The sequence below is a fragment of the Pteronotus mesoamericanus genome, unplaced genomic scaffold (assembly GCF_021234165.1).
Source record: "Pteronotus mesoamericanus isolate MK-2021 breed Mesoamerican mustached bat unplaced genomic scaffold, CSHL_Meso_final scaffold_54, whole genome shotgun sequence".
NCBI classification, from domain to species: Eukaryota; Metazoa; Chordata; class Mammalia; order Chiroptera; family Mormoopidae; genus Pteronotus; species Pteronotus mesoamericanus.
In genome coordinates, this window is record NW_026555321.1 from 18,198,456 (window position 1) to 18,223,571 (window position 25,116).

Sequence of the window (25,116 nt, forward strand, 5' to 3'; positions counted from 1 at the left end):
TTAAAAACTGATGTAACAAGAATGAGAAACTACGTTTTAGGAAAGGTTGATTGCTGCCAGCAACACTGAGGAACAGACTTTTCTGTAATGAATTTTGTATATTTACATGCAAGACTTTCATAGGAAAAGAAACAGACTTTATCCTTAACCTTATTTTTAATGCTGTTGTTAATTGGCTTCTTGTTTGACTGGTATAATATGATATCAGAAAGGCCGTGTCGTTGATTGAGAAATTGTTATATTTAGACATGCACATGTTTGCCTCTTCATGTTATTCAGGTATACAGTATTTTTTGGTCTTTGAATGGTAGTGGGTTTCATCAGTTGCCAGCTTTTCTTTCTTTCTTTAGATTTATATCTTTATATATAGGTAATGCAGACCTATGCAAGTTACTTTGATGCCACAAACAACTTTTCAAAGAAGGCTTCTCTCCTGGGCCTCAGTGTTGACTGGGAACTGCTTGTTTGACAAGTTGTGTCCCACAAGTAGAGGTTGAGATTTCACCCTGGTATTGTATTTGGCATAGACTTTGTTTTTACCACATATATATAAGCAAAAGGCTTACACTTCTATTGTACTGCCTAATTTTGGTCATTTTTGAATTGATGTTTTTTTTAACTAGGCCTACTTCACCCCCACCCCCCAGTGAATACTGTATTTTCATGTGATTTGACTTTATAAAACTTTTACTAAATATGAAAAACCAAGTGATTTTAGTTGCTACACGGAAGAAAAAATTTAGATTTAAAAATTACATGGAAATACCTTTAAAATCATCCATGTGCTGTGATTAATGTTTTTATTACTCTCTTATATTTTAGCCATCACTGGTGCAAGCTATATTTAATGGAGATCCTGATGAAGTTCGAGCACTAATATTTAAGAAAGAAGATGTTAACTTCCAGGTAAACAATTAATTCACTGATACCTGCCTTTAAGCTTCCTTTTAAAAACTCTTAGAGTTATGATTTTTGTTTAAAAGACATAACACAATTCTGTAACAGTTGTTTGAAATGAAGTTAGAAGCGTCTAGAGGTAAAAAAAAGGAAGGGACTTGTCATGTGTTCAGGGTAATGACTAAAATAGAAGAAAATTAGGAGCCAGTGAGGGGCCATTGTTCCCCTGGCTTTTTACTTTAAATATTTTAACAGAAATGTTGAAAAAGTACTCTGAATACATTTTGCTACATTTACTTTCCCATGTTTACCAGATTGTATATATTTTACACACACACGCACACACACACACACTCTTCTGCTGAATGCCATTTGAAAGTAAGTTGCAGACATCTCAACACTTCATTGTTCATTACTTGTATACATTTCAGGTGAGGGTTCTTTTTTGTGAACTCAGAAGACTTTTTTTAAAGTTTTTAATATATCTAACTTGATAATAAGATCAAATTTTCTTTTTCTAAATAATCCTGACAAGCATTATACATAAGGACTCATCCGTTTGAGTTTCTCAGTAAAGAAAGACATATTATTGGAAAAGTCTCCAAATTTAAAGATACAGTGGTTTAACATTCAGAACTAGCATGAGGGCGAGTTTTAGAAAGAGTAGGTATAAGGATAATTTCCTGTCTGTATGTTTTCCTATGGCCATTAGTTTCTTTAATTTACTAAATTGAGGCCAAAAATATATAATTTAATATTAAATTATTTAATGTATATAAATTTATTTTAAACATGTTTTCAGTACATTTTTCATAATATAGACCTCTGAATTATGGAGGGGTGCGGGGGGGGGGTCATGATTCACAAAGTCACTATAGCAACACTGAAACAGATGACTTAGAAAGGATTGGTAATTATAAGAAAACCCCGCCCTGAAAGCTCATCTTGAAATCTCATCTTTCTTCCATTCTTTTATACAACATCACTGTGACTACTTAATGTTAAGTAGATATAAAAAGTATTTATCTTATTTTTTAAAAGGTGGATTAACTTTTTTTAGTTTAAATGAAGTGCTTGGTCACTTTACCTAATTGAGATATCCTAGAGAATCTGCTTTTCTTAGAATAGAAAATACAAACCTAAAGGAGGAAAACAGCTTACAGCTTTGTTTAACCCCCCGGGGGGCGGGGGTGTGTGGGTGTGGGTTGGGGGGGGGTGTGTGTGTGTGTTTGTTTTAAGTAGGACTAACAAATCTTACCTTGGCGAGAAAGTTTGGACTATAATCTTACTTCTCTGATGGTTAATTTGTCCATCATTATAGGCCTCATTATAGCCAATGCTGCTTTTCTCCTATGTTTATTAAATTATCCTAAGTTTTAAAAATTTTATTCAGAATCATTTTTGAACATAAGTTTGCTGTGATGGCCTTGGAAGCTATGGTGTACGTTATAGGTAGTGTGTTACCCCTCTGCTCCCTAACTTTTATGATTTTTAGCCTGTACTTACAGATTCCTTTCTTTACTTACTTTTAACCATCATTTCTTAACACCTTATGGCTTGTTCCTTGTTGCGAAATTTGGTCAGAACTAAAAGCTAAGCTAGTATGGCATTTCAAATCATTAGGCCTTCTTGAGGGTGACTCTTATGGTTGCCTTCAGTGATTCATGGGTTTTTCACAAAATTTTTTATGGCGGCTTTTAGGCCTTTTCTCTTGAGACTTAGTAGTTCAGAGTTTTGTCATAATTAGAAGATTTGTTAACTCTTCTAATTCAGGATTGTATCTTTTTTTCTTTTTCTGTGTTTGTGCTCTGTGATAAGGAGTCACCTGGCATTTTAAGAGATGTATGTAATAAAATTTATGCTGTTTTATCATATAATATCCACTGACTCTTGATAGGTAATAAAATAATTTTAAGGTTTATGTAGGGGGTGATAATGGTGTTTTTCTAAAATAAATTTAAATACATATTTGAGAATAACATTTGACTTTTTGAAACATTGCTTATGAATTTTTAGAATAAAGAGTTGAGATTTATTTTCATTCTGTTAATTACTTTGTAATCATTTTAGATGAGTTTTTCAGTTATATCCTAAAGTTTTGAATACTGTGAAGCATTAAATACCATTTTTTTAGTAACATACCTAATTGATTTTGAACAAAACTCTACTTTAAAATATTACGTCTTGATAATATTTGGTCTCAGAAGGAAGTCTATTGTAGAAGCAAGGTTAAGATGATTTTGCTAGAAAATCCTGGAATCCTGCATTTGTGGCTTTAAGGCACAAATAATTGACTCCTGACTACACACAGATTTATTGATTATATGATAATGTAATCCAGAGCAAGGTGATTTGGGGGTTGATAAAGATGGTAATGTCAGAGTTCTGGATGAGCTTCTCTGCGAGACTTTTGGTTTTCTCATGTTAAAAAAATGACTCTTGCATCCTGTACTCATGACAAAAAAAACAAAGAAAGTGGAAGGGGACTCTCCCTATACTTCCTTTCTTTTCTTTCTTTAATCAAGCAAAAGCATCTTTTTCAGAATCTCCACAAAACTCCTCCTGAGGTTCCATTAGTTACAAACCCACTCTAAACTATTCCACTAGCAAAGGTAGAATGGGATTAGCTTTTGCTTAGATTAATCATTGTTTGTCACTTGGTTCATCTGCTGGGGTGAGAAGAGGGGCCTGTCATCACTGATTATATTCCATATCTGGAAAAAAACAGCATTCACATAGGAAGGAATAAGGGAATAGTTGTTTGGACATTGATTACCTTAGACAGTTAAAATAGCAAACTTTTGGAAAAATGAAAGTCACTTGGATGTAGAAGACGCACAGTAAACCAGAAAGGTGAAACAGTCAAAAAATGTTTTGAGGCCGAGTGGTATATATATTAGTGAAAACAATTGAAATATAACTTGAAAGACCTAAGTACTTGTATCGTCCTAGCCTTATTAGCTTTACTACTTGAGCAAATCCATTTAACTTCAAGATTCACTTTTGTTTTGTTATAGAATGTGTGGGGTTGCATTAATGGCCTTCAGGGTGTTTTCCCCCCTCAAATTTAGGAAACTGTAAAAATTCCAGTGACCATGCATGACCTCCTGCTTTTGCTCAGTTTTTGTCTGCATTTTTAGGTTGATGTGACTAAAATAAAAAATAATAATAATTAAGTTTCTTTTCCTACGATTTATTAGAACTTAATGCCATGTTGTGGAGCTCAAATAATTTAAACTAAGATGTTAATAACATTTCAGAATAAAAGTCTGACTTCATAAGAAAATTATTTTCTACCAGTAGAAGTTTTTTCTCTATCCAGAGTGATATAAATTGCTGTTACTTATAGAATTTTACTTCAGAGGCAGTGAGATGCCTAAACCTTTTTACGTTACTTGATTTAACTCACAAAAGAATCTTCTAAAGCGAGTAGGTTAACATTTTCATTCCACCAGTAGATGACAAAACTGAAACTCAGAAATGTTAAACCATCTCCAAGATCTGTAAGGATAGCAGAACAGGTATTTGAACCCATGTCAGACTTGACAGAAATTTGGGAAATGAAGTAAATTAGAGAGGGATATGCCAGATAGTGTCATAAAGCAATAATGATTCATAAATGGATTTTTACTCCTAAAAGTTACATTCACATTCTGTGGACTTCTACTTTCTCAATTTTAATGCAAATGTGATTCTAATTTTCATGATGCCAAGTGCTATTAAATTTTAGTGTTGCAAATGAGTGAATACACAAGCCTCCCTTAGTGCCATATATTTTGGCTGGATATAAATGTCATTCAACATAGTATCAAAGTAGGGTTAATTATAATTCAGCCAATGCTGCTTTTTGTGTTCAAAACAAAGAAAGACTTTTATGAGTGACCCTTTTTAAACACAAAGGGAATTGATTTAAGAGCTGGTCAGCAGATCCTGCCTGCAATAACCATATTTTTGAAAATGCTACCTTGTGTATTTTACTTACTGAATTTAATAATAATTAATTTCAATAATTAATTCTGAATTTCAGTAAGGCTTCTGAATTTAGATATACTTTGTTGTTCAAAATATTTTAGGATTACTTTTGTCAAAGTAGTCTTCCAAATTCTTAACATCTTCTGAACTTTCAAAAGTACTTCCCAGGATTGCCCTGGCCAGGTGGTTCAGTTGGTTGAGAATTGTCCCATACATCAAAAGGATGTGGGTTCAGTTCCCAATCAAGGCACATGCCCAAGGTTACAGGTTCAGTCCCCACTTGGGGTGTGTATGGGAGGCACCCAGTCAATGTTGCTCTCTGACATCAATGTTTCTCTCTCTCCCATCCCCCTTCCCTTCCTTCTCAGAATCAATGAACATATCCTTGGAGTAGGTGGTGTTTGTTTTTTTTTAATAAATACTTCCCAGGATTATTGAAATGATGTTGATTTTACTTTTCCAGATGAAGCACTCTGCATATGTAAACATATTTGTGTATATGTTTATATGTACATCACACAGGCAGATAATTTTTATTATAATATTGTTGGCAGTTAACATAAAGTAGTAAACCCTAAGTTTACACAGGTTGCCTGAATTTGACCCACTGCCATCCTCCCCAGTGTTCTCTAGTCTTTTATGGAAATAAGAAGTGCTCTAATCAATAACAAATCTTTCTTGTGGCCACATGTCTCTTCTGTTGGCTCTCAGTACACCAAGCTGTTGATGTTCCTGAGTTCCTAAAACCCCTTCACTCAGCTACCTGAGCTTATGTACAGTCTGTCCTGAACTGTATGTGTCTATATGGTCTTCTGAGCTACCTGCAGAAATTGGTATTGGAGCCCCATCCAGCCCCTTCTCAAGTGCACTTACCCAGCTTCTCGCTGGCTTCCATGTAACATGGAATAGAAAGGGCAGTAAAGAAGAGAGAACCAACTCAGCTTCCTTCCAAGGGAGAATTCCCCTATGGTTTCTCCATGTCTAGAAATGGCATCTCTCTTCTTGCCAGTGCTTCTAGATTTCAACCTCACATTTTAAAAAGTTTCTTCACCAATGCTCAGGTTTCCCCTAAGATCCATAAATGAATACATGTTCTGTCATTGTGACTAAGTGGCTATTGTGGTGGTCCTGAAACAGAAGGTATTATCTAAAGAAATCAGCTGGGTTTTTAAAAAATTAAATTTATTGGAGCAACATTGGATAATAACAAATATATAAATTTTGGTGTACAACTTTATAGTACAGCATCTGTATACTCTTATTGTGTGCTTCCCACATGAAGTCTAGTCTCCTTTGGTCACCTTGTACTTGACCCCCTTTTCCCTCATTCTCCTATCCCCGCCTGCTTTCCCCTGTGGCAACCACCATTCTGTTTGTATCTATGAGTTTGAAACCAGCTGCTGTTGTAGCTGAAAACTGATGGTGACTCATTTTTATATTCCATTCATGTATAGTTTCTTCCTTAGCATATATGTGTTTTGCATCTCCTTTTTTCATCACCAACATATTTTGGGAACTTGTCCTCCATATTAATATAGAGAGAGCTTACTCATTCTTTATAGCCACACAGTTTTAGATTATGTGTTTATAACATAATTTATTTAACCAGGTCCCTTCTTAGCCCTCATTAAGTAAATTAATCTGGCTAATTGGTAATAAATGGTTTGTTTTCACCAAGAAACAAAAATTCTGCTTCAGTGCATAAGGAGAAATTTTAGAATGTTTGTATTTATTATGATTATTAAATATATTATCAACTTCCTAAATAGACTAAATGTCCTCTCTGTTTTTTGTTTGAAGCAACATTAGTGGACATGTATATATAAGTTAATGTTGGGCAAACAATTGGATTTTTTCTAGGAATCAAGTATCTTGTATACTAAGAAATAATCCTGATGATATTGTTATATATAAATAAAAATGATAGTCGTATAGTATAGGAAAAATTGTCACAAATTATGTCCTAAGTTTCAGACTGAGCTGAAGTTATTAAATAATCTGATAGGTAGGTCTTAATTGCCCTTAACTTCTCATCTGCTTTATGTCATTATAGATTAATTTGTATTTTCTATAGTTTTAAAAAATGTAATTATACAGTATGTCCTCCTTTTGTCTAGCTTTTTTCAAGCCATAATTATTTTGAGATTCATTGATGTTGTGGCATGTATTGATAGTTTATCCCTTCCTGTTTCACAGAGCACACGTAACCTCAGTGGTATTCTATTGTATCAATATGCACAATTCATTTTCCTACTATCCTACCAATAGATAGATATTTGAGTTGTTTCCCTTTTTCATCTATTACAAACAAAGCTACTGTGAGCATTTTATACAAGTTTTTGTATGAACATATGTTTTCCTTTTTCTTGAGTAATTATCTAGTGGTGAAACGGTCTGACCATATGGTACGTGTATGTTTAACTTTTTAAGACACTGCAACTGTTTCCAAAAGGGTTGTACCATCCACTATATATTCCTACCAACAGAATATGAGAATACCAGGTTTTCTACATCCTATTTGGTATGTTCAGTCTTTTCTCATCTTAAACACTCTTAAGAGATGTGAATCTCACAGTGTATTTTGTTGTGGTTTTCACTTGCATTTCTATGATACTAATGGTGTTGGGCATCTTTTCATGTGCTTCTTAGCAATTTGAGTTATCTTCTCTTGTGAAATGTCTTCTTAGGTGTTTCTGCTAGTATCTTTTTCTTACTGGAGATTGTTTTCTTGAGTTTTGAGAGCTCTTTACATATTCTGGATATAAGTCCTCAGTCTGTGGCTGTGTTTTCCTCCTCTTAAGAGTTGTTTTTGAAAAGCAGAAGTTTTAAATTTTGATGATGCCCAATTTATCACATTCCTTTATGGATCTTGGTTTGGTGTTGTACCTAAAAAAAAATCTCTCTCAATGTCACGTAGATTTTTCTTGAATCTTTTAGAAGTGTTGTAGTTTTAAATACCACATTTAGATATGTAATCTTTTTTGAGTTAATATTTGTATATGGTGCAAGGTATATGTCAGTTCATTTGTAATATGATATGATATATTCAGTTATTAAAATACTTATTTAAAAGGCTATACTCCTTTTCTCATTGAATTGCCTTTGCATCTTTATCAAAAGTCAGTTGTCCATATATGTGAGGATCTATTTATAGACTCTTGTTATATTCCATTGATGCATTTGTCTAGCATAATGCCAATACCAGACTTATGATACTGTAAATCCTGAAATCACTAGCTTTTTTTCTTTTTCAAAATTGTTTTGGCTATTCTTGGTCCTTTGTGTTTACCTCTGAATTTTAGAATCAATCAGCTTATCAGTTTCTAGGGAAGAAATGAAACTGAGATTGTGTTGATCTATAGATTGTGTTGGCAAAAATTAATATCTTAACAATATTGAGCCTTCAGATCCATGAACAAATTATATCTCTCCATGTATTTGGTAATTTTTAATTTCTCAGTGTATTTAATAATTTCACTATGTATATCCTTTTATGTCTTTGTAAGAGTTATCCACATTTTTAAACTTTTGTTCCTACTCTAAATGTTATGTTATTTAATTTTAAAATAGGCTAGTTATTGTCTACTACTGAGTTAGTTTTTCCATAGTACTCTACCCAGTGCTCTAGGAATGATGAGTTTTTCCAGCCTAGCTTGTGGGAACAAGACCCTGTTCCCTGTAATCCATACATTCTCATTTGGCGTGATAGCACCTCCAGTCGAGCAAAAAATTCCTTTTTGGGGTGTGCAAGATGAAAAATCTTACATGTTACAATGATTTGTGGCCCTCCATACAGCCAAAATTACATACGTTAGGTACACAATGATATTAAAATTTCATTGAGGCAATTGAGGGGAAAATTTTTTTAGAAAGGTCTTGGGTCAGAGTGATAAAGGAAAAACAGCTGAGAAACAACTACTTTAACTATTTTGGATAGTTCTTTTCACTGGTCTCAGGTGGTGTTCTTATATACACATGTTGCTCAGTACTTAGCCGAGTGCACAAGGTGAAATTCTGCAGTTCTTTGGGATTCTCTCCTTGTGCCACCCTCTACCCTCTATTACTCGCTCCTGAGATTCCTGCCTCCTGTGTTCTCCCCCGACTGTCAGTTCTGTTGGAACGCAGGGAATTATGCCTGTTGAAAATATACGTACCTCTGCAAAAGCCATTGAGAAGCATTTTATTGATTGAAACAGCTGAATGACATTCCACTGAATATTTTCAGGCTTATGCTTCACGTATTTTGTGCAATGGCAGTTTTCTGTTACAGTTCAGCAGTATTTTTGAGGAGAAATTCTGTATATTTCCTAAACAATTGTATCGGTTTGATAATTAAAATTACTCAATTATAGATGGCATCATCTTTTCTTCCTCCTATTTTGTAGGACCTGCTACTGGTGTGTAATTTCGGTGTTTTTTAAAAATTATGAAAAGCAAGTAAGCCTTAGCCTAGAAGTACCTGATTACTGGTAAATTTGTAAAAGAAAATAAATTCAGTATTTAAAATAGGATTCTCTGTGAATTTGTCTCTTTAATATTACTACTGATGGAGCAATGTCTAGATTACAACATGAATTAATACCTAGGTTCTATAAATAGAATTTGCCCCAGGGTAAAAACCATGCCTTTCATTTTTTAGGATAGTTAGGATCTCGATCTTAGAGATGGAGAAGTTAAACCATCTTTTATAATTGAGGAAAAACTAAGGCCTTAGAGCTTATTTTATTTGGTCACTTACATTTAGGGGAGAGAGCATAAGAGCCCAGTTTTCTTAATGTCCAGTTTAGTTTTCTGTCCATGTTCCCCCTGTTTTGTCACCCCTCAATTCTGCCTAGTGGCTTAGTATTTATAAGAAATTTCTTCGTTTTTCCCTTGTTAGGTGTAAGTATACAAGCCCTTAGTAAATACACTAGCTTAAGTATTTACTAAGCTAGCTTAATTTGGTATGACTTGGTGTATTGGTTCATTCTGTTGACAGATATGTACCAGTTATTATACTGTGGGTACTAGAGAGACCAGCCATACATACTTTTTTACCCCTGCTCCTCCATGCTCTTTCCTGCTTCAGCATATCAACTGTGCCCGCATTGTCTCCACCTCCCCTCGCCTCATCTTTAGTTTCTGTTCATTCTTCAGGTTTCAGCTTATGGTAGGCAGGATTCTCACCCATGTATATCCTATATAATCTCCTGTACTGTAATATGATCAGATGACACCCTTGTGATTAGTTCATGACATCTGGTACAGTTGGCTTTATGAAAGTGAGATTAGCTGCATGGACCTGACCTAATTACATGAACTCTTTAAATCTCCACCTAGAGTCAGAAACAAAGGGAATAAAGGATTCGATGTGAGGCAGATTCTCTGTTGCTGACTTTGAAGATGGGGGATGAGTCACATTGCAAACATTGGGGGCAAATCTATAGGAGCAGGGGACAACTTCTGGCTGACAGTGAGGAAGGAAAACTGGAACCTCATTCTCACAACTACAAGTAACTGAATTTTGCCTGAATGAGCCTAGAAGTTCCTGATATTCTCCTGATGAGAACACAGCCCACTGACACATTGACTTCAAGTTTATGAGACCCTAAGCAGGGAACCCTGCAAACACCTTGCCTGGGCTTCTGCCCTATAAAATGGTTAATTAACAAATGATTGTTGTTTTAAGCTGCTTAAACTTGTGGTAATTCATTATGCCACAATAGAAAACTAATACAAGACTTAAATATCCCTTTTTGGGGAACACATTTCATAGCCCCCCAGATAGTGTTACATCAGCCTAACAGATGCTCATAGTACTCTGAACGTCTCCTTTTTAACATTCATATTAATTTACTTGTGCCATTTTCAGTAATTTTTAACTCTGGAGATAGGGACCTTGTTTGAATGATTCTCTGTATTTATACCCAATATATGGTAAGTAGCAGCCATTTAAAAAATATTAGAAGAATCAATAAAAATAAGACATAGCCTCTTACTTTAGCAACTTTATAATCTAAAAGTGTTTGGCTATGTTGTGTGTGTATATTTTTGTTTTTGTTTATATGTAGGTTTTTTGTTTGTTTGTTTTTTTGCTTTGGTGGGTGGGAGCTGTCAGTTGCCAAAGTGCAGTTAAGCTGAACTGGCTTCTTTCCACAGTGATTTGCCTTGCTTCCTCATAAGTACTTGTGTTAGACGATTGAAATCACTTTGACATAGGAAGGGTGATGTCTTTAAAAATAATAATAATAAAAATCAAGTGTACTTGAAATGCTTTGTGGACAAAGGCTGTGTTCTCCTGTGAAATAGTAACTTTCTTATTTGTAGCATTCTGTTGATGGTTTGTCAGAACATTGGCTTTAAAGGGACATAATCTACCCTATTTTCTCCTAAGGGACCTGAATCCTATCTTGCCTTCAATGCTCAGGGACAAAAGTTGGTTTTAGGGAAGGCATTTAATAACATTTTTAGCACTAGAGTTTCCCTGACAAACTAGAAAGTGGCTTTACTATGGTATTATACATCTAAATCATTAACAGTAAATAAATGTAAAGTGTTCAAGGTTGCTGAACACATAGCATGAAAGCAACACAGTAAATAATGGAAATAAAGGCAAATGAAGGGGAATCCTGGGAGCTGACAGTCATTGTTAAGAACTGCCTAGAAAGCTGAGAGAATGGATCATGAAAACATGGGATTCACTTTCATGCTGCTTAAACAGTGTTCCACATTAACAAGTCTGCCATATTTTGCTGTATATAATGTGCACTTTTTGCCCAAATTTTTGAGGGAGAAATAAGGATGTGCCTTATACATGGGTAGTACCTGAAATACCTTGTGTCTGTTCTTGTGTTTTGTAATTATTTGTTACATTAAATTTCTTGTACCATAATATGTTCAAAAATAAATGCTAAAATTCCTTTAAAATACAAAAACAAGTGTCAAAATATATCATTGAATTAAAATTAAAATGAAAGACTTTTTTCCCAAAAAGTTTAGGCCGAAAACATGGATGCACATTCTACATGGCAAAATGTGGTAAATAGCCGATACATTGGTAATTAATTGTGTGTGCCTGTAATAGCCAGAGTCAGATTTGGGAAACTTCTTGTCCTTTTTCACTTCAAATCATGTATTCTCAAAGGAAAATATTTTATAGCCCTGACCAGGTAACTCAGTTAGTTAGACCATTGTCCTGATACTCCAAGGCTGTGGGTTTGATCCACAGTCAGGGCACATACGAGAAGCAACCAATGAATGCATAACTAAGTGGAATGACAAATCAGTCAGTCTCTCTCTGTCTCAAATCAGTGAATTAAAAATGAAAATATTTTCTATTTTATTTGGATTACACAATTTCCAATTACTATGAAAGTGGATGATGTAATTAACAATACATTAATTGCTAAGTAAATATACATTTTTCATAAAATTGCAGTGGCTAAATCTTGAGATATATTTTTTTATATCTTTTAATTTTTATTTTTTGTTCAAATACATTTGTCTCCACCTTCCCGCCACCATTTTTATATTTTAATGTGATTACTTGCTGCATAATATCTGTAAATTATATAAGTATTATAAACTAAAGTACCATTCTTTTGTTTGGTAGTTTTTATAGAGAATCAATGATTTCAATATTACTAAAGCATGTTGTAGAAGCTCAAAAAATAAGCTAATCATTTTAGAATATAATTTATCTTTGTATATATGGAAAAAGTCAGTTACAGAATGCTATATGTTAACGTTTATCATTAGTTTGGAAGATAAATAGGTATTGTGAGGGTTTTGAATTTTATTTACATAAAAACTAAATTACTTTAATTTTTCTTTTTGTTTGGGTTTTTGTGTTTTTTTTTTAAAGATTGCCTGGTGTGAATTTCTGGTAATAAACTGCCTACTTTTATTCTTAATTCTTTTGTAGACCAAAATTGGTGGTTGGGGGAAGGGCATGGGTAAAATGGTGAGTAGCTTTCTTTTTCAGTTTCCAGGTGACATTTTCAGTGCCTCTTTGGACATTAGTTCAGGAGAACAACACTTGCCAAACCAACAAAGGAAGCTGCTGTTCCTAAGCTGAAGTATCATGTCAGAGCCTGTCTTCCGCCACTTTTTGATACGCTTTTCAAAACTCTTAGTTCAGATGTATTTTAACTGATATTTTAGAAGAATAGTTAAGCTCCTTATGTCTGACTTTTAATCTTTTTAAAATTATGAAATATAACACACTTAGACTATATAAAACAAATGTAGAATGTAACAAATTATTTCAATGTGTCCACTGCCCAGAACAAGAAACAGACCATTGCTACAGCCTTAGAGTGCCTTTTGTGCCTACTGTGTGATCAGAATTGTTTCCTCTCACCCCACGGTATAACAAAAAATCTGCTTTCATAAGTCTTTCTTAGTTTTCTTTTTTATTGTTGTTCAAGTACAGTAGTCTCTATTTTACCCCCACCACTCTCCAAGTTTTTTTTATAGAAATCAGATGACAGTCTTTATCAGAGCTCCCGTGGAGTAACCACCCACTTTTCTCTTGTGGCTTTTAAGATTCGTTACTTGTCTTTAAGCTCTGCCATTTTATAGGCCCCTTTGGATCCATCTTATTTGGGACCCTCTGTGCTTCCTGGATATGTGGTTTTTTTTTTTTCCATCACCAGACTAGGGAAGTTTTCAGTCATTATTTTCTCAAATGGTTTCTCGATTCCTCACTCACTTTCCTCTCCCTTCTGGTATTCCCATCATGCAGATGTTGTTATACTTCATGTTGTCCCAAAGGCTTCTTACATTCTCCGTATTTCTTTTAATTCTGTTTTTCTTTTTGCTGCTCTGCTTGGGTGTTCTTTTCTACCTTATCTTCCAAGTCACTGATTTGATCCTCCTCATCATCTAACCTACTGTTTATTCCTTCCAGCGTATTATTTATTTCGGACAATCGCATTCTTTATTTCTGGCTGGTCCTTTTTTATGGTATCTATGTCTTTTTTCATGCTGTTGAGTGTCCTTCTAATCATTACTCTAAATTCTTTATCTGATAAATTGCTTGCCTCCATTTCATTTAGTTCTTCTATTGGGAACTCTGTTGTTCTTTCTTTTGAGGCGTGTTTCTTTGTCTTTCCCTTTTGGCCACCTGTTTGTGTTTGTTTCTCTGTATTTGGTAGGTCTGCAAAGATCTGGTGCCAACCAATGTGAGACACTGCCCATGACTGGCCCTGGGCACCGGTTTATAGCTCTCAGTGGTCCACAGCTTGTGGCTCCCTCTTCTGAGCCAGTTTATATGCAGAAAGAACCAGGCTGCATACCAAAGCCAGTTTTATTAGCACTAGGGCCAGGGGAGGGACAGCTGAAGTCTCCAAGCTCCCAGAGATCCAGCGCCCTTTGCTGTTAGACTTAATCACTGAGTTAACAACCTCCAGCTATACTCAGCAGCCTGGTTTAGCTTCATGGGGTGGGGCAAGAGTGGTTCTTGAAGACAGGTCTATTACTTCTCAGTCTGATGCCACTTGGAGGGGAGTGCTCTGCCTGGCAAAGATGCCCTCTGTAAGTAGGGGGAATGACTCAGCACAGGGATCCTAGCAGCTGTCCCTTCAGTTCTCTTCCCCAGAACCCACAATCCCAGACTCTCAAGCATCTCTACTCCACTTTGCCCTCCCTCTTCCGGAGTCCAGGGTAAGTGGTTGTAAATGAAATTTTGTGTGTTGGCCCTTTAAGAGACTCTCTGAGTTTGTAGCCATCGCTTCCTGGCAGAAACCCCACTTCTTTTCATAGTCAGATGTTAATTGGGTTTCTTTCCAGGTTGTGGTGCTATAGGCTGGGGAGCCCAGCTTAGGGTTTAGACCCTACATTTCTCAGGGGGAATTCCCCCATCCTCTGAAATATCTCTCCAGATCTTCAGCTGCCTCCCAGAGGGTCCCAGGCAACCTTCTCATGCCCCATCCACACTCCCTACCAGTTTTGATGTGATGATGTGGTTTCTTCTGTCTGTCCTTGGTTATAAGGCTTTTCTTCAGCTGGTGTTCAGTTGGTTATTCCGGATGATTGTTCTTTAATTTAGTTTTAATTCCAGTTTAGTCCTGGGAGGAGGTTAGTGTAGCATCCATTTATTCCACCACCATCTTGTCAATCTGTTTTCTTTTATAATTTTGCCACTTATTTATTCCTCCTTAACCAATATAATTTAATTTTGTATGTTTTTAATTAATGAATCATATAACATGTATTTTTGGGGGTTTGGGTTCTTTTGCACAACATCTGATTTTAAAAATTTATCTACATTATGTAAAGCTAAAGATTATTCCTAGTATTTCACTGAATTCATATGCCACAGTTTATATTCTACTGTTCCTTGATAGTTTGGTCGTTTCCAGTTTTTGCATACTCCTGACAATGCAGCTATTCGTAAGCATGTCCTCTTGCTCAGGAGCATGCATTTCTATAGAGTATATACCTAGGCATAGAGTTTCTGGCATACACGCTATGCATATATTCAGCTTACTGGAGAATGCCATATTATTAAACAATTTACATTTCCATAAGCACTGTGTGAGAATTTTTGTTGGTCCATGTCCTTGGACCATGTGCTTAGTTTGTGTCATACTTCCTTTATTTAACCATTCTGCTTGGTATGTAATAGTATCTTGTTATTTGTGAAGTTTGAGTTTTTTGGTAACAGAATCAAGTATCTTTTTATATGTTTATTAGACACTCATATATAGCCTCATTTATGAAGTGCCTGTTGAATCTCTTGACCATTTGTTTTAGCTCTCTCCCTTTTTTATTAATTTACAACAGTTCTTTATATATTCTGGTTATGAAAGCTTTGTATCTTCTATTCCGCCTTGCTTTTTCACCCTTTATTGTGTCATTGAACATGAAATCTTAATGTAGTCAAATTATTCAGTGTTTTCCCTTAGGGTTAATGCTTTTCCTCTCTTGTTTAAGAAGTCTTTCCCTAACTGAGTCATAGAAATAAGACCCTATATTCATTTCTGAAAGCTTTATCAAATAAATTGTCCCAACAAAGTGTAGTTGACCATCTTTTGTTGAGCTTTTTTCTTATTTTTGAGTTTTGAGAGTTCTTTATATATTATGAATGCACAGTTTCTGTCAGATACGTGATTCACAAATGTTTTCTTCAGTAGCGTGCCTTGTCTTTTTATCTTCTTAATTGTCTGTCTTCCTTGGAGAGAATGTTTCATTTTGATGAAGTTTCATTTATCAACTTTATGGTGCTTTTGACATTACATCCAAGAATTCTTTCCCCAGCCTACATATTTTCTCCTATCTTCTGTAAGTTTTGAAATTTTAGATTTGGCAGTTAGGTCTCTGATCCTTTTCGAGTTAATATTTGTGTTAGATGTTAAGTATAGGTCTATGTTTACTTTTTTGCATGTGGCTATTGAGGACCATTTATTTAAAAGAGTGTATCTCAATGGAATATTACTTGGCCGTAAAAAGGAAATCTTAGCTTTTGTGACAACGTGGATGGACCTGGAGTATATTATGCAAAGTGAAATAAGCCAGTCAGAGAATGACAAGGACCATATGATTTCACTCATATGTGGTATCTAATAACAAAATAACAAGCAAAATAGAAAGAGGCTCATAAAGAACAAACTGACAGCTATCAGAGGGGAAGAGGGTTTTGTGTCTGGGAAAAAAGATAAAGGGATTAATTTAACAACTCAGACACAGACAGTAGTATGGTGATTACTGGAGGCAAAGGGTGGTGGGGGTAGGTAGAAGAGGGGATAGAGGGGATAAATGGTGGTGGAAGGAGACTTGGGGCCGTGAACACACAATATAATTAATATACACATGATGTATTATGGAATTGTATGTTTGAAACCTATTAATTTTATTAACCAGTGTCACTCCAATAAGTTCAATAAAAAGGGGGAAGAAAAGATTGTATCTCCATCTAGTTTCTTGTATACATTTGTCAAAAGTCAAATGGTCATATTTGTGTGTGTTTATTTCTGGACTCTATTATGGACAGGATATTCCTTTTTCTCATAGTGCACTGTTTTGATTACTACAGCTTTATAGTAATTCTTGAAATCACACAGTATAAGACACCTAACTCTGTTCTTTTCTTTGAAAATTGCTTTGACTATTCTAGTATTTTTGCTTCCTTTCTATGTAAATTTTAGTTTGTTAATATTTACAAGGAATCCTGCTGGGATTTTTATTTAGATTGCATTGAGTCTGTAGATCAAATGGACATCTTAGCAATAATGAGTCTTCCAGTCTGTGAACACGGTATCTCTATTTAGGTTTTATTTCTTACTTTCATGAGTGTGTTGCAGTTTTCAGCATACAAATCCAGAAGATTTTTGTTAGGTTTATATTTAAGCAGTTCCTTCCTCTCCCCTCCCCCTCTACTCTCTTTCATTCTTTTGCATTGTGAGTGTATAGCTTTTAAAATTTTTTATTTCCAATTGTTAATGGCTAGTATGTAGAAATACACATGACGTTTGTATGTAGACTTTGCATTCAGCTACTTTTCTAAACTTATTATGGGATTTAAGAAATAGATTCCTTGGGACTTTCTTCATAAACCGTTCATGAATAGAGACAGTTTTCTTTCTTTCCAATTGACATACCTTTTATGTCTTTTTCTTGACTTACTTGACTTTCAGTATGAGAATGAATATAAATCACAATAGTAGACAACCTTGCCTTGTTTTTGATCTTAGAAGGAAAGCTCTTAGTCTTTCATCATTAAGTAAGATATTAGCTGTAACTTTTGTAAATGCCCTTTATCAGGTTAAGGAAGTTCCCTTCTACTCCTAGTCCGCTGAGTTTTTTAAATCATGAAAAGATGTTTTGTTAAATATGATGATAATATGATTTTTCCCTTGACTGTACTATTAATGTTGAATTACATTGGTTGGTTCAATTTGAGGATACTTGTAATCACAGAATAAACCCCACTTGGTTCTGATGTATTTATTCTTCTCATGTATTTTGGGTTAAATTTGCCAATATTTAATTGAGGATATTTATGTCTATGTTGATGAGCAAAATTAGTCTGAAATTTTCTTGTAATATCTTTGCCAGGTTTTGGTATCAGGATAATAAAGTGTTGGCTTCATAAAGTGCAAAGTGTTCACTTTTCTTCGGCTTTCTAGATGTGGAAATTGGTATTATTTCTTCTTTAGATATTTGGTAGAATTTGCCATTGAAGTTTTTCCAATTTGCCATTGGAGTTTTCTTTCTTTTAATGTTTTTACCTATGAGTTCAATTTATTTTTTTAATAGCTGTAGGACTATTGGGTTACCTATTTTTTTCTTGAGTACTTTCTGTGTCTTTTAAGGACTTGCTCTTTTCATCCAAATTGTATGCATACAATTTTTCATACTATTCCTTTATTATTATTAATATCTTTGAGGGTGCTCCTGATAATTTTCTCTCTTATTCCTGACACTGCTTGGTTTTTTTTCTTTTGTTACTCTGGCTAGAGGATTATCAATTTTATAGATTCCCCCCACCCAAATTTATTAATTTATTAATTTATGTAATTTATTAATTTTCTTTATTGCTTTTTTGTTTTCAATTTCATTGATTTCTGCTCTTATTGTTTCTATCCTTCTTCTTGCTTTGTGGTTATTTTATTCTTTTTCTGGCTTCTTAAGGGAAAGCTTAGATCATTAATTTGAGAAGTTTGCTTGTGATGGTAACATTGAATAGATACATTGCCCTCTAAATGCTGCTTTAATTTTATCCCACAAGTTTTGATATATTGCAATTTCATTTTTATTAAGTTCAAAATATTTTCTGATGTCTATTGAGATTTCCTCTTTACAATTTGGAATTGGGCAATTTAGAATTAGTTTTCTACTTTATTTTACTGTTAAAGTATCTACTTTGGTTTCTTTGACTTGGGGATTATCTAAGCATTTTTCTTGTTACTGATTAATAGTTTAGTTCTGTTATGACCAGAGTGCCCACTTTGTGTAATTTAAATTTCCCTTGATATATTCAGGTGTGCTTTATGGCCCAGAGAGTGTGGTCTGTCTTAATGAATGTTTCAAGTACAGTTGAAAATAATGTGTAATATTTTGTTGTCAGGTAAATGTCCAATTAGATATAGTTGATTGATAGTGTTGTTCAGGTCATCTATACCTTTGCTACTTTTTTGTCTATTATTCTACGCTGAAGTTTCTTATTATTGTGGATTATTTCTCTCCTCCTTTATTTTTATCAGTCTTTACTTTCATATACTTTGAAGTTCTGTCATTAAGTGCATATACGTAACTATTGTCAAGTCTTTTTGAAGAATTGACCCTTTTACCATTACGTAATGTCCTCCTTTATCCCAGGTAATTTTCCTTGTTCCCCCACAATATTGTCAGATTTACCTTCCTCCAGGAGCTTGACCAGGCACTCACAGTAAATATTAGAGAAAGCTCTCCTAAAGCTTCCAACGGGAGGGAAGGTGAAAAGGAGCCATTCTGAAATAGGGCAGAGCGCTCTGTCCTAACAAGGCCTGCCCTCAGGGGAAACTAGTTAACCAGAGCCTAACCTGCTGGGGTATCAGAACCTGATTATCCTGGGAGAGGGGAAATACCCAACTCCAGCCCCCTCTAGCTGTCCTGTCCCACTGTGGAGGTTTGAGGATGGTGGGGGAGGTACTCAGAAACACTTGTGAAGTTCACAGACCAGAGGCATAGGCTTACAAAAAGACCTAATCATTGAATGTGATCTCTCTCACGCAAAATAACTTACTGTACAGTCCTTACCTTCTCACTTAAAGTATCTTAGCATATCCGAATTGCCAGCATCACTGTTCGTACACTTTGGGGCCATTATTAAGTAAAATAAGGGTTACTTGAACACAAGCACCAAGGCAGTTGATCTGATAATGCAGGGAACTACAAAGTGGCTAACAGACTGGGAGTGGAAAACTACACTGGACAAAGGGATGATTTACTTCCCAGGTGGGATGGTGCAAGATTTCATCATGCTACTTAGAACAGTGTGCAATTTAAAATTTGTGAATTGTTTATTTCTGAAATTTTGGTCCTAAGTAAGACCAAGCTTGACAGTGTGTAACTGCGAAAAGCAAAATTACAGATAAAGGGGGACTGCTGTACAGGTAAAAAACCTTGGACCTGCTATTGATATCTGAAGAGGAGGATAGTAGTCTTCAGTAGGACTGAAGCCATAATCTGTGGGGTCTGATGTTATATCCTGGAGGACAGTGTCAGAATTGAGTTGTGGGACAACTCAATTAGTTTGTCTTGGAGCATTGCTTGGGTGTGTGGAGGCGAAACCCCCACACTTTGGAATTGGATGCATAACGCTTACATGGTATTTCATTATATGGTTGTACAAGACCTCTCATCTGATAATGTTCATAACTGGTAGCTGATAAGCTTATGAAAGTCTTAGAGAGGGAATCATAAAAAGTAATCTTTAAGCATTTTACTGTAACAAGTGTATTTACCAGCCATTTTTAAAAAAATTGAACCAACGCTTTTTCGTTGACAGTGTGAACTTCATGACAGGATTTCAGTGTTGTCTTCCTTGCACAGACCATACCCCTGATACGTTATCTGTAACTTCTATATTGGGTTTAAGTGATGTGATAATTTAGACACTTAAGTATCAAACTTGGGCCAAAACCTCTCTATAGGTTTACTGTTTGCCTTAGTGTTTCAGTTGTCTTGGCCACACTCAGTTCAACTGCACTTTTATGTTTTTGGTAGCTTGTTTTATTGAGTCTTTTTAAAGTATTCAGTGCAGTGGTCATGGAAACAAATTGCTTTTTTAATTCCTATTTCATCAGTTTATGTAATATTTAAATAAATTGTGTAGTTATGATTGCCAGGTACAATTGGCACAAACAGTTGTGGTGACAAGTCTTACTCTTGATAAACATACATCCAGTGAGGGGAACAAAAGTGCATGATCTTACTAGTGGTAGTCTAACAGTCAACATATGTCATGTGCCAAAGTCTCCATGAGTTTTAGTCAGGAAGCAGAGAATATTGATTGATCATGTGAATGAAGATTGTTAAATGAAGAGTGGTTAAGAACTTCTTGTGTTTCATAATTTTAGATAACCATTTCTCTTTTAGTGGGCATTTAAATTATTTTCATCGCTTTGCTTCTCATGATGATCAATAAATATACTTAATCTTTTGTTTGTACACAGATAAAAATATCTTTGTCTAAGAAAAATTCCATGAAATGGAATTAGTATATAAAAGGAAAGAGTCATTTTTTCATTTTAATTAATTTTATTAAAAGGAATCTTAAATAAATTTTGTTGTTTGAGTTTTAATATTTAACTATTATATTTAAAGATGATAGGTTAAATTTTTAATGGACTGATTTGTTTTCCTTTTTTCTTAAATTGCTTTTTAGAGAGGGAAAACTATGTTCATGAGTCATAAAATACATTAATAGTATTTAAGGCTTTGAGTCATAGAATTCCTGACATCCCTCACACATAAATGACTCACTGTGTGTGTGTGTGGTATGGTTTATCCTGTGTAATAAATATGTTTCTCAATTTGAGGGGGTCTGGTGATATTTGAACACTCTGGGGAAGTTTGCTATTTAATGGTTAACACTAAAAAGCATTAAACCAAGGATTATTTTATTAAAATGACTGATTTAGTACTCAGCTTTCAATGAAATCTAACATTTTAGTGGTTTTTGTCATAGCTTTTTAATGACTAAATTGTTCAGTAATTTCTGTGCAGAGAAATCTGTTTGCCTGGAGTATTTACTAGAATAAAAAACATGGGCTTGTAGAAATTCAGTGTGGTTAGAGAGATAAAACTCTTAGCTTAGTAAACAACATTAAAAGCCACTAGACCAATCTCCCTGTACTGGAGCATCTGTTACTGTTGTAAGGAAAAAAAACAGTCTCAAATATATTAAAATTATATGAAGAAGTGTATGAAGAGCCAGTGATGATTTTTACATCTTTATAATACCTTGAGTAGAGTACAGCTAAGCCATTTTTGAGTGCCTATGAGTATTTTCAACCTCTGTTTTGACTAGCGTTTTCTACTAATTTACTCTTGATGTCTGTCTATCCTTTCTTAGAGCAATTGGGGTATTGCCAAACTAGAAAATTATTAAAATGTGAAATAAATTTTTCATTGTTTTAAATCTTGAATTCTGATATAGTAGGAGACCCCAAAATACAATACCTAGGCAAAGAAGTAGTATAACTTCTAGGCTATTAAAAGAAATTGTGGTCCAGGTTTGTGGGGTAACCCTTTTCTGTAAGATCATTCAGATGTTGTTGCATGACATGCTTCTGAGATATTGCCTCCCTCTGCATGGTCAAAGCTGACTCAGTTTCACATCTATCTTCCAGCCTGCGGGAAGTGGAAAAGTATTAGCCCATCTCTAAAGTGGTCCTCTCTTTTAGTTGAAGATGACCTGAAAGTTGTGCCTTTAACTTCCACTATCATACCATTAGTCCACACTAAGTAACAAGTCTAGGAATACACTCCTAGACTTCAAGGCAGCTAACACTTTATTTTTATGGACAAAGGAAGAAAGGGACAAGTGAAAACACTAACATCTGTCACAAAAACCTGTATCAAAAAAAAGTTAATGTAAATTTCAAAGTAATTATTTCTAAATGAATAGCTTTCTCAGATGCAGTCACATCAGCAACACTCTGTTATAACTTTAGATGAGTTGTAAATATGAATTAAAAATCTCGGAATGTGACTTTACCCTAACATCTTGGTTTTCAAACTGGAAAACGTTGTTTGAGGGGTGGAAGTACATGAAGTAATACATTTAGATGTAGCTTCTCTTCCTGGAGAAAGATTTGGAAAACTGTATTTTGGTATTTAGAAAGGTAGGAATATATATTGAGAGCCAAAAATGAAGTTGGCAGGAACTTTAAGGAAAAACCTTAAGATTGTATTAAGGAATAATTTCAAATGTCCCGAGGAAGTTTCTTTTTTTGCCACCATGGGCACTCCTGTGGAAACATTTTAATAAGCAAAAATTTTGGACCGTTAAGATTCCTTTTATTTAGTTAGGTCAACAACTCTAAACTGTGTAAAATTATGGAAATGTATTGGCAGGGATACAGTATGAAGTAAAGGAAATTTGCCTGTGCGTGTCAGAAGCCTAAGTATCTTTATTCAAAGAAAGTCAAAGAAGCTGTTTTTTTCTTTTTTTTCTTTTTTTCCTTTTGGCCATCTTAGGTTTCTTTCTTTTATTCTTTGCTGCACTTTATACCATTCTTTCAAAGCCATTTTTCCCCCCTTTTTTTCTTCTCCTAACAAGGAAATACTCTGGAACTTGCAGACTAGAGTAGTGGAAATAGTAAGGTGGTAATTAAGTGGTTTTTCTTCATTTAAAGTATGTTAAAGTTAACTTTATATTAAAACTTACGTGCCACTTTTCCTCCTTATCACAGGACAATGAAAAGAGAACTCCACTGCATGCCGCTTCCTATCTTGGAGATGCAGAGATCATTGAACTGCTTATTTTATCTGGTATGGTAAGCTCTATAAAATGAGAACACATCGTGCATATTTTTGTTATAATTAATATTTATCAAACCTATTTGACTGTTTCTTCATATTTATTTAATAAGCTGAAATTTATTTGTTCATTCTACAAAAACTGATCTCACATCATGTGCCAAGTACTGTTTCAGAGGTTAGTGTACATTAAAGAACAAAACAAAGATCATTGCCCTTGAGAACATAATATTCTAATAAAAAAAAGCAGGTTATAAATCCAAGTAAACTTTACAGTATGTTAGAAGATGATAAGTGCTATAGGAGAATGAAAAAGTAGATGAGAAGAATGGGGTGAATGAGCATTATATGGGGTAGGGTGTTATATAGAGTATTCATTGTGGAGCACAGAGTTGCTTAAAGATGTTTGTGGTTCTCCAAGGGGGAGGTGATGGTCATTTAGTCAAAGTACAGCAGTGGAGGTGGTAAGAAATGGCATGATTGTAGATAAATATTGAAAGTGATACCATCAAGATTTCTGTCCTTAAATAGCTTCTGTCTAATGGTATTTGAGGACCTGTAAAACACATTTTAGGAAATCATGTTTTATTTTTTATTTATTCTAAACTGTTTAAGATTTTACAGTATGAAGTAATGGTACAACTGTCTCTTAAAGAATAGCTACTATTGTGGTCAGACTGCCAGTAGTCATAAAAGAGGCAAACAGAATTTAGGAATATTTTTGTTGTAGCTAAATTATTATAAATGATATTTATTGAGAAAGGATACATGTGTTTGAACTGTGGCTGTGTTGCCAGATAGCACAGATATGTGCATAATGAATGCAATTGGAACAATAATAGTATCATTTCTTTGATATTTGGGAGGAGCACTGAGGAAAATTTTTAATCACAGTCTATTAAATAGCATAAACAGGATTTTGCCAGTATAAGTTCATAAAATTTTAAAAATCTGGTTCTATTAGGTTATAGTTTAATGATCATATGGAATTAAATATAGTTAAATATGGACCTAGCTAATATTCTTATATTAACATATCCGTGAATAACTTCATCACTGATGTACTCCTTTGAATGTGTCTGTTCTTCTGTGGTTACTAATTCACTAGTTTTCAGCTGAAATTTACTAGCCATAGAACTGAGGGGATTCAAGAGAAAAATCAGATATCCTCGTAATTGGAATATCTTCTGCTTTAATATGAATTAATGGAATACAAGTTAATATATAGTATTTTTTACAAATGTTGCCCAAGAAACAGTTTTATGTTAAGAAATAGCTAAGCTGTAAAAAGTGTAATTCCAGTTAGTTTAATGTCTAAGACTTTGTATAAGGATTCTACTGATGCATATTTTTCATCTTACCACAGAATTCTGCTCATTTACTTTCATTTTCACATAAGGACTTTATGATTCAACATAGAGGGATTTTTCTCCCCCATTGAAATTTTTTATACCTAGGAGAAACTTTCCAAACGCTCAATTTGACTTAATCCCTTCCTTTTAAAGTGACTTTGCATCAAGGGTATTTAGTTAGTTATAGAAGGTTGACTTCCTGGTATTTGCAAGTATGATAGTCACATGAGCCTTATGAGTGTGATTGTATCGGATAATAAGCATGACAGAAGCATTTGCAAGAAAGCTTTAAGTCTTGAATAATTTGAATAAAAATCTTGTATAAATTATTGTACATGTATAAAAAGCTATTTTAACACTTCTTTGAAAAATACTTTTAATATTATATTGTATTTTACCCATCTTAGGAATAACTCATGTAGCTAATTTTAAAAGGAAAAACAAA

At 34.4% G+C, this 25,116-nt stretch overlaps 1 protein-coding gene across 6 annotated transcripts in view; it reads left to right on the plus strand.

Moving 5' to 3' along the window:
* ANKRD28 (ankyrin repeat domain 28) overlaps positions 1 to 25,116 on the plus strand; it is a 183,179-nt gene that overhangs the window by 75,134 nt on the left and 82,929 nt on the right. For all 6 annotated transcript variants that reach the window (XM_054595438.1, XM_054595441.1, XM_054595440.1 and 3 more), the window contains 2 exons: positions 823 to 906; positions 23,253 to 23,331. In XM_054595438.1, coding sequence (XP_054451413.1) covers positions 823 to 906; positions 23,253 to 23,331 — 163 coding nt within the window. The remainder of the gene's footprint in view (positions 1 to 822; positions 907 to 23,252; positions 23,332 to 25,116) is intronic.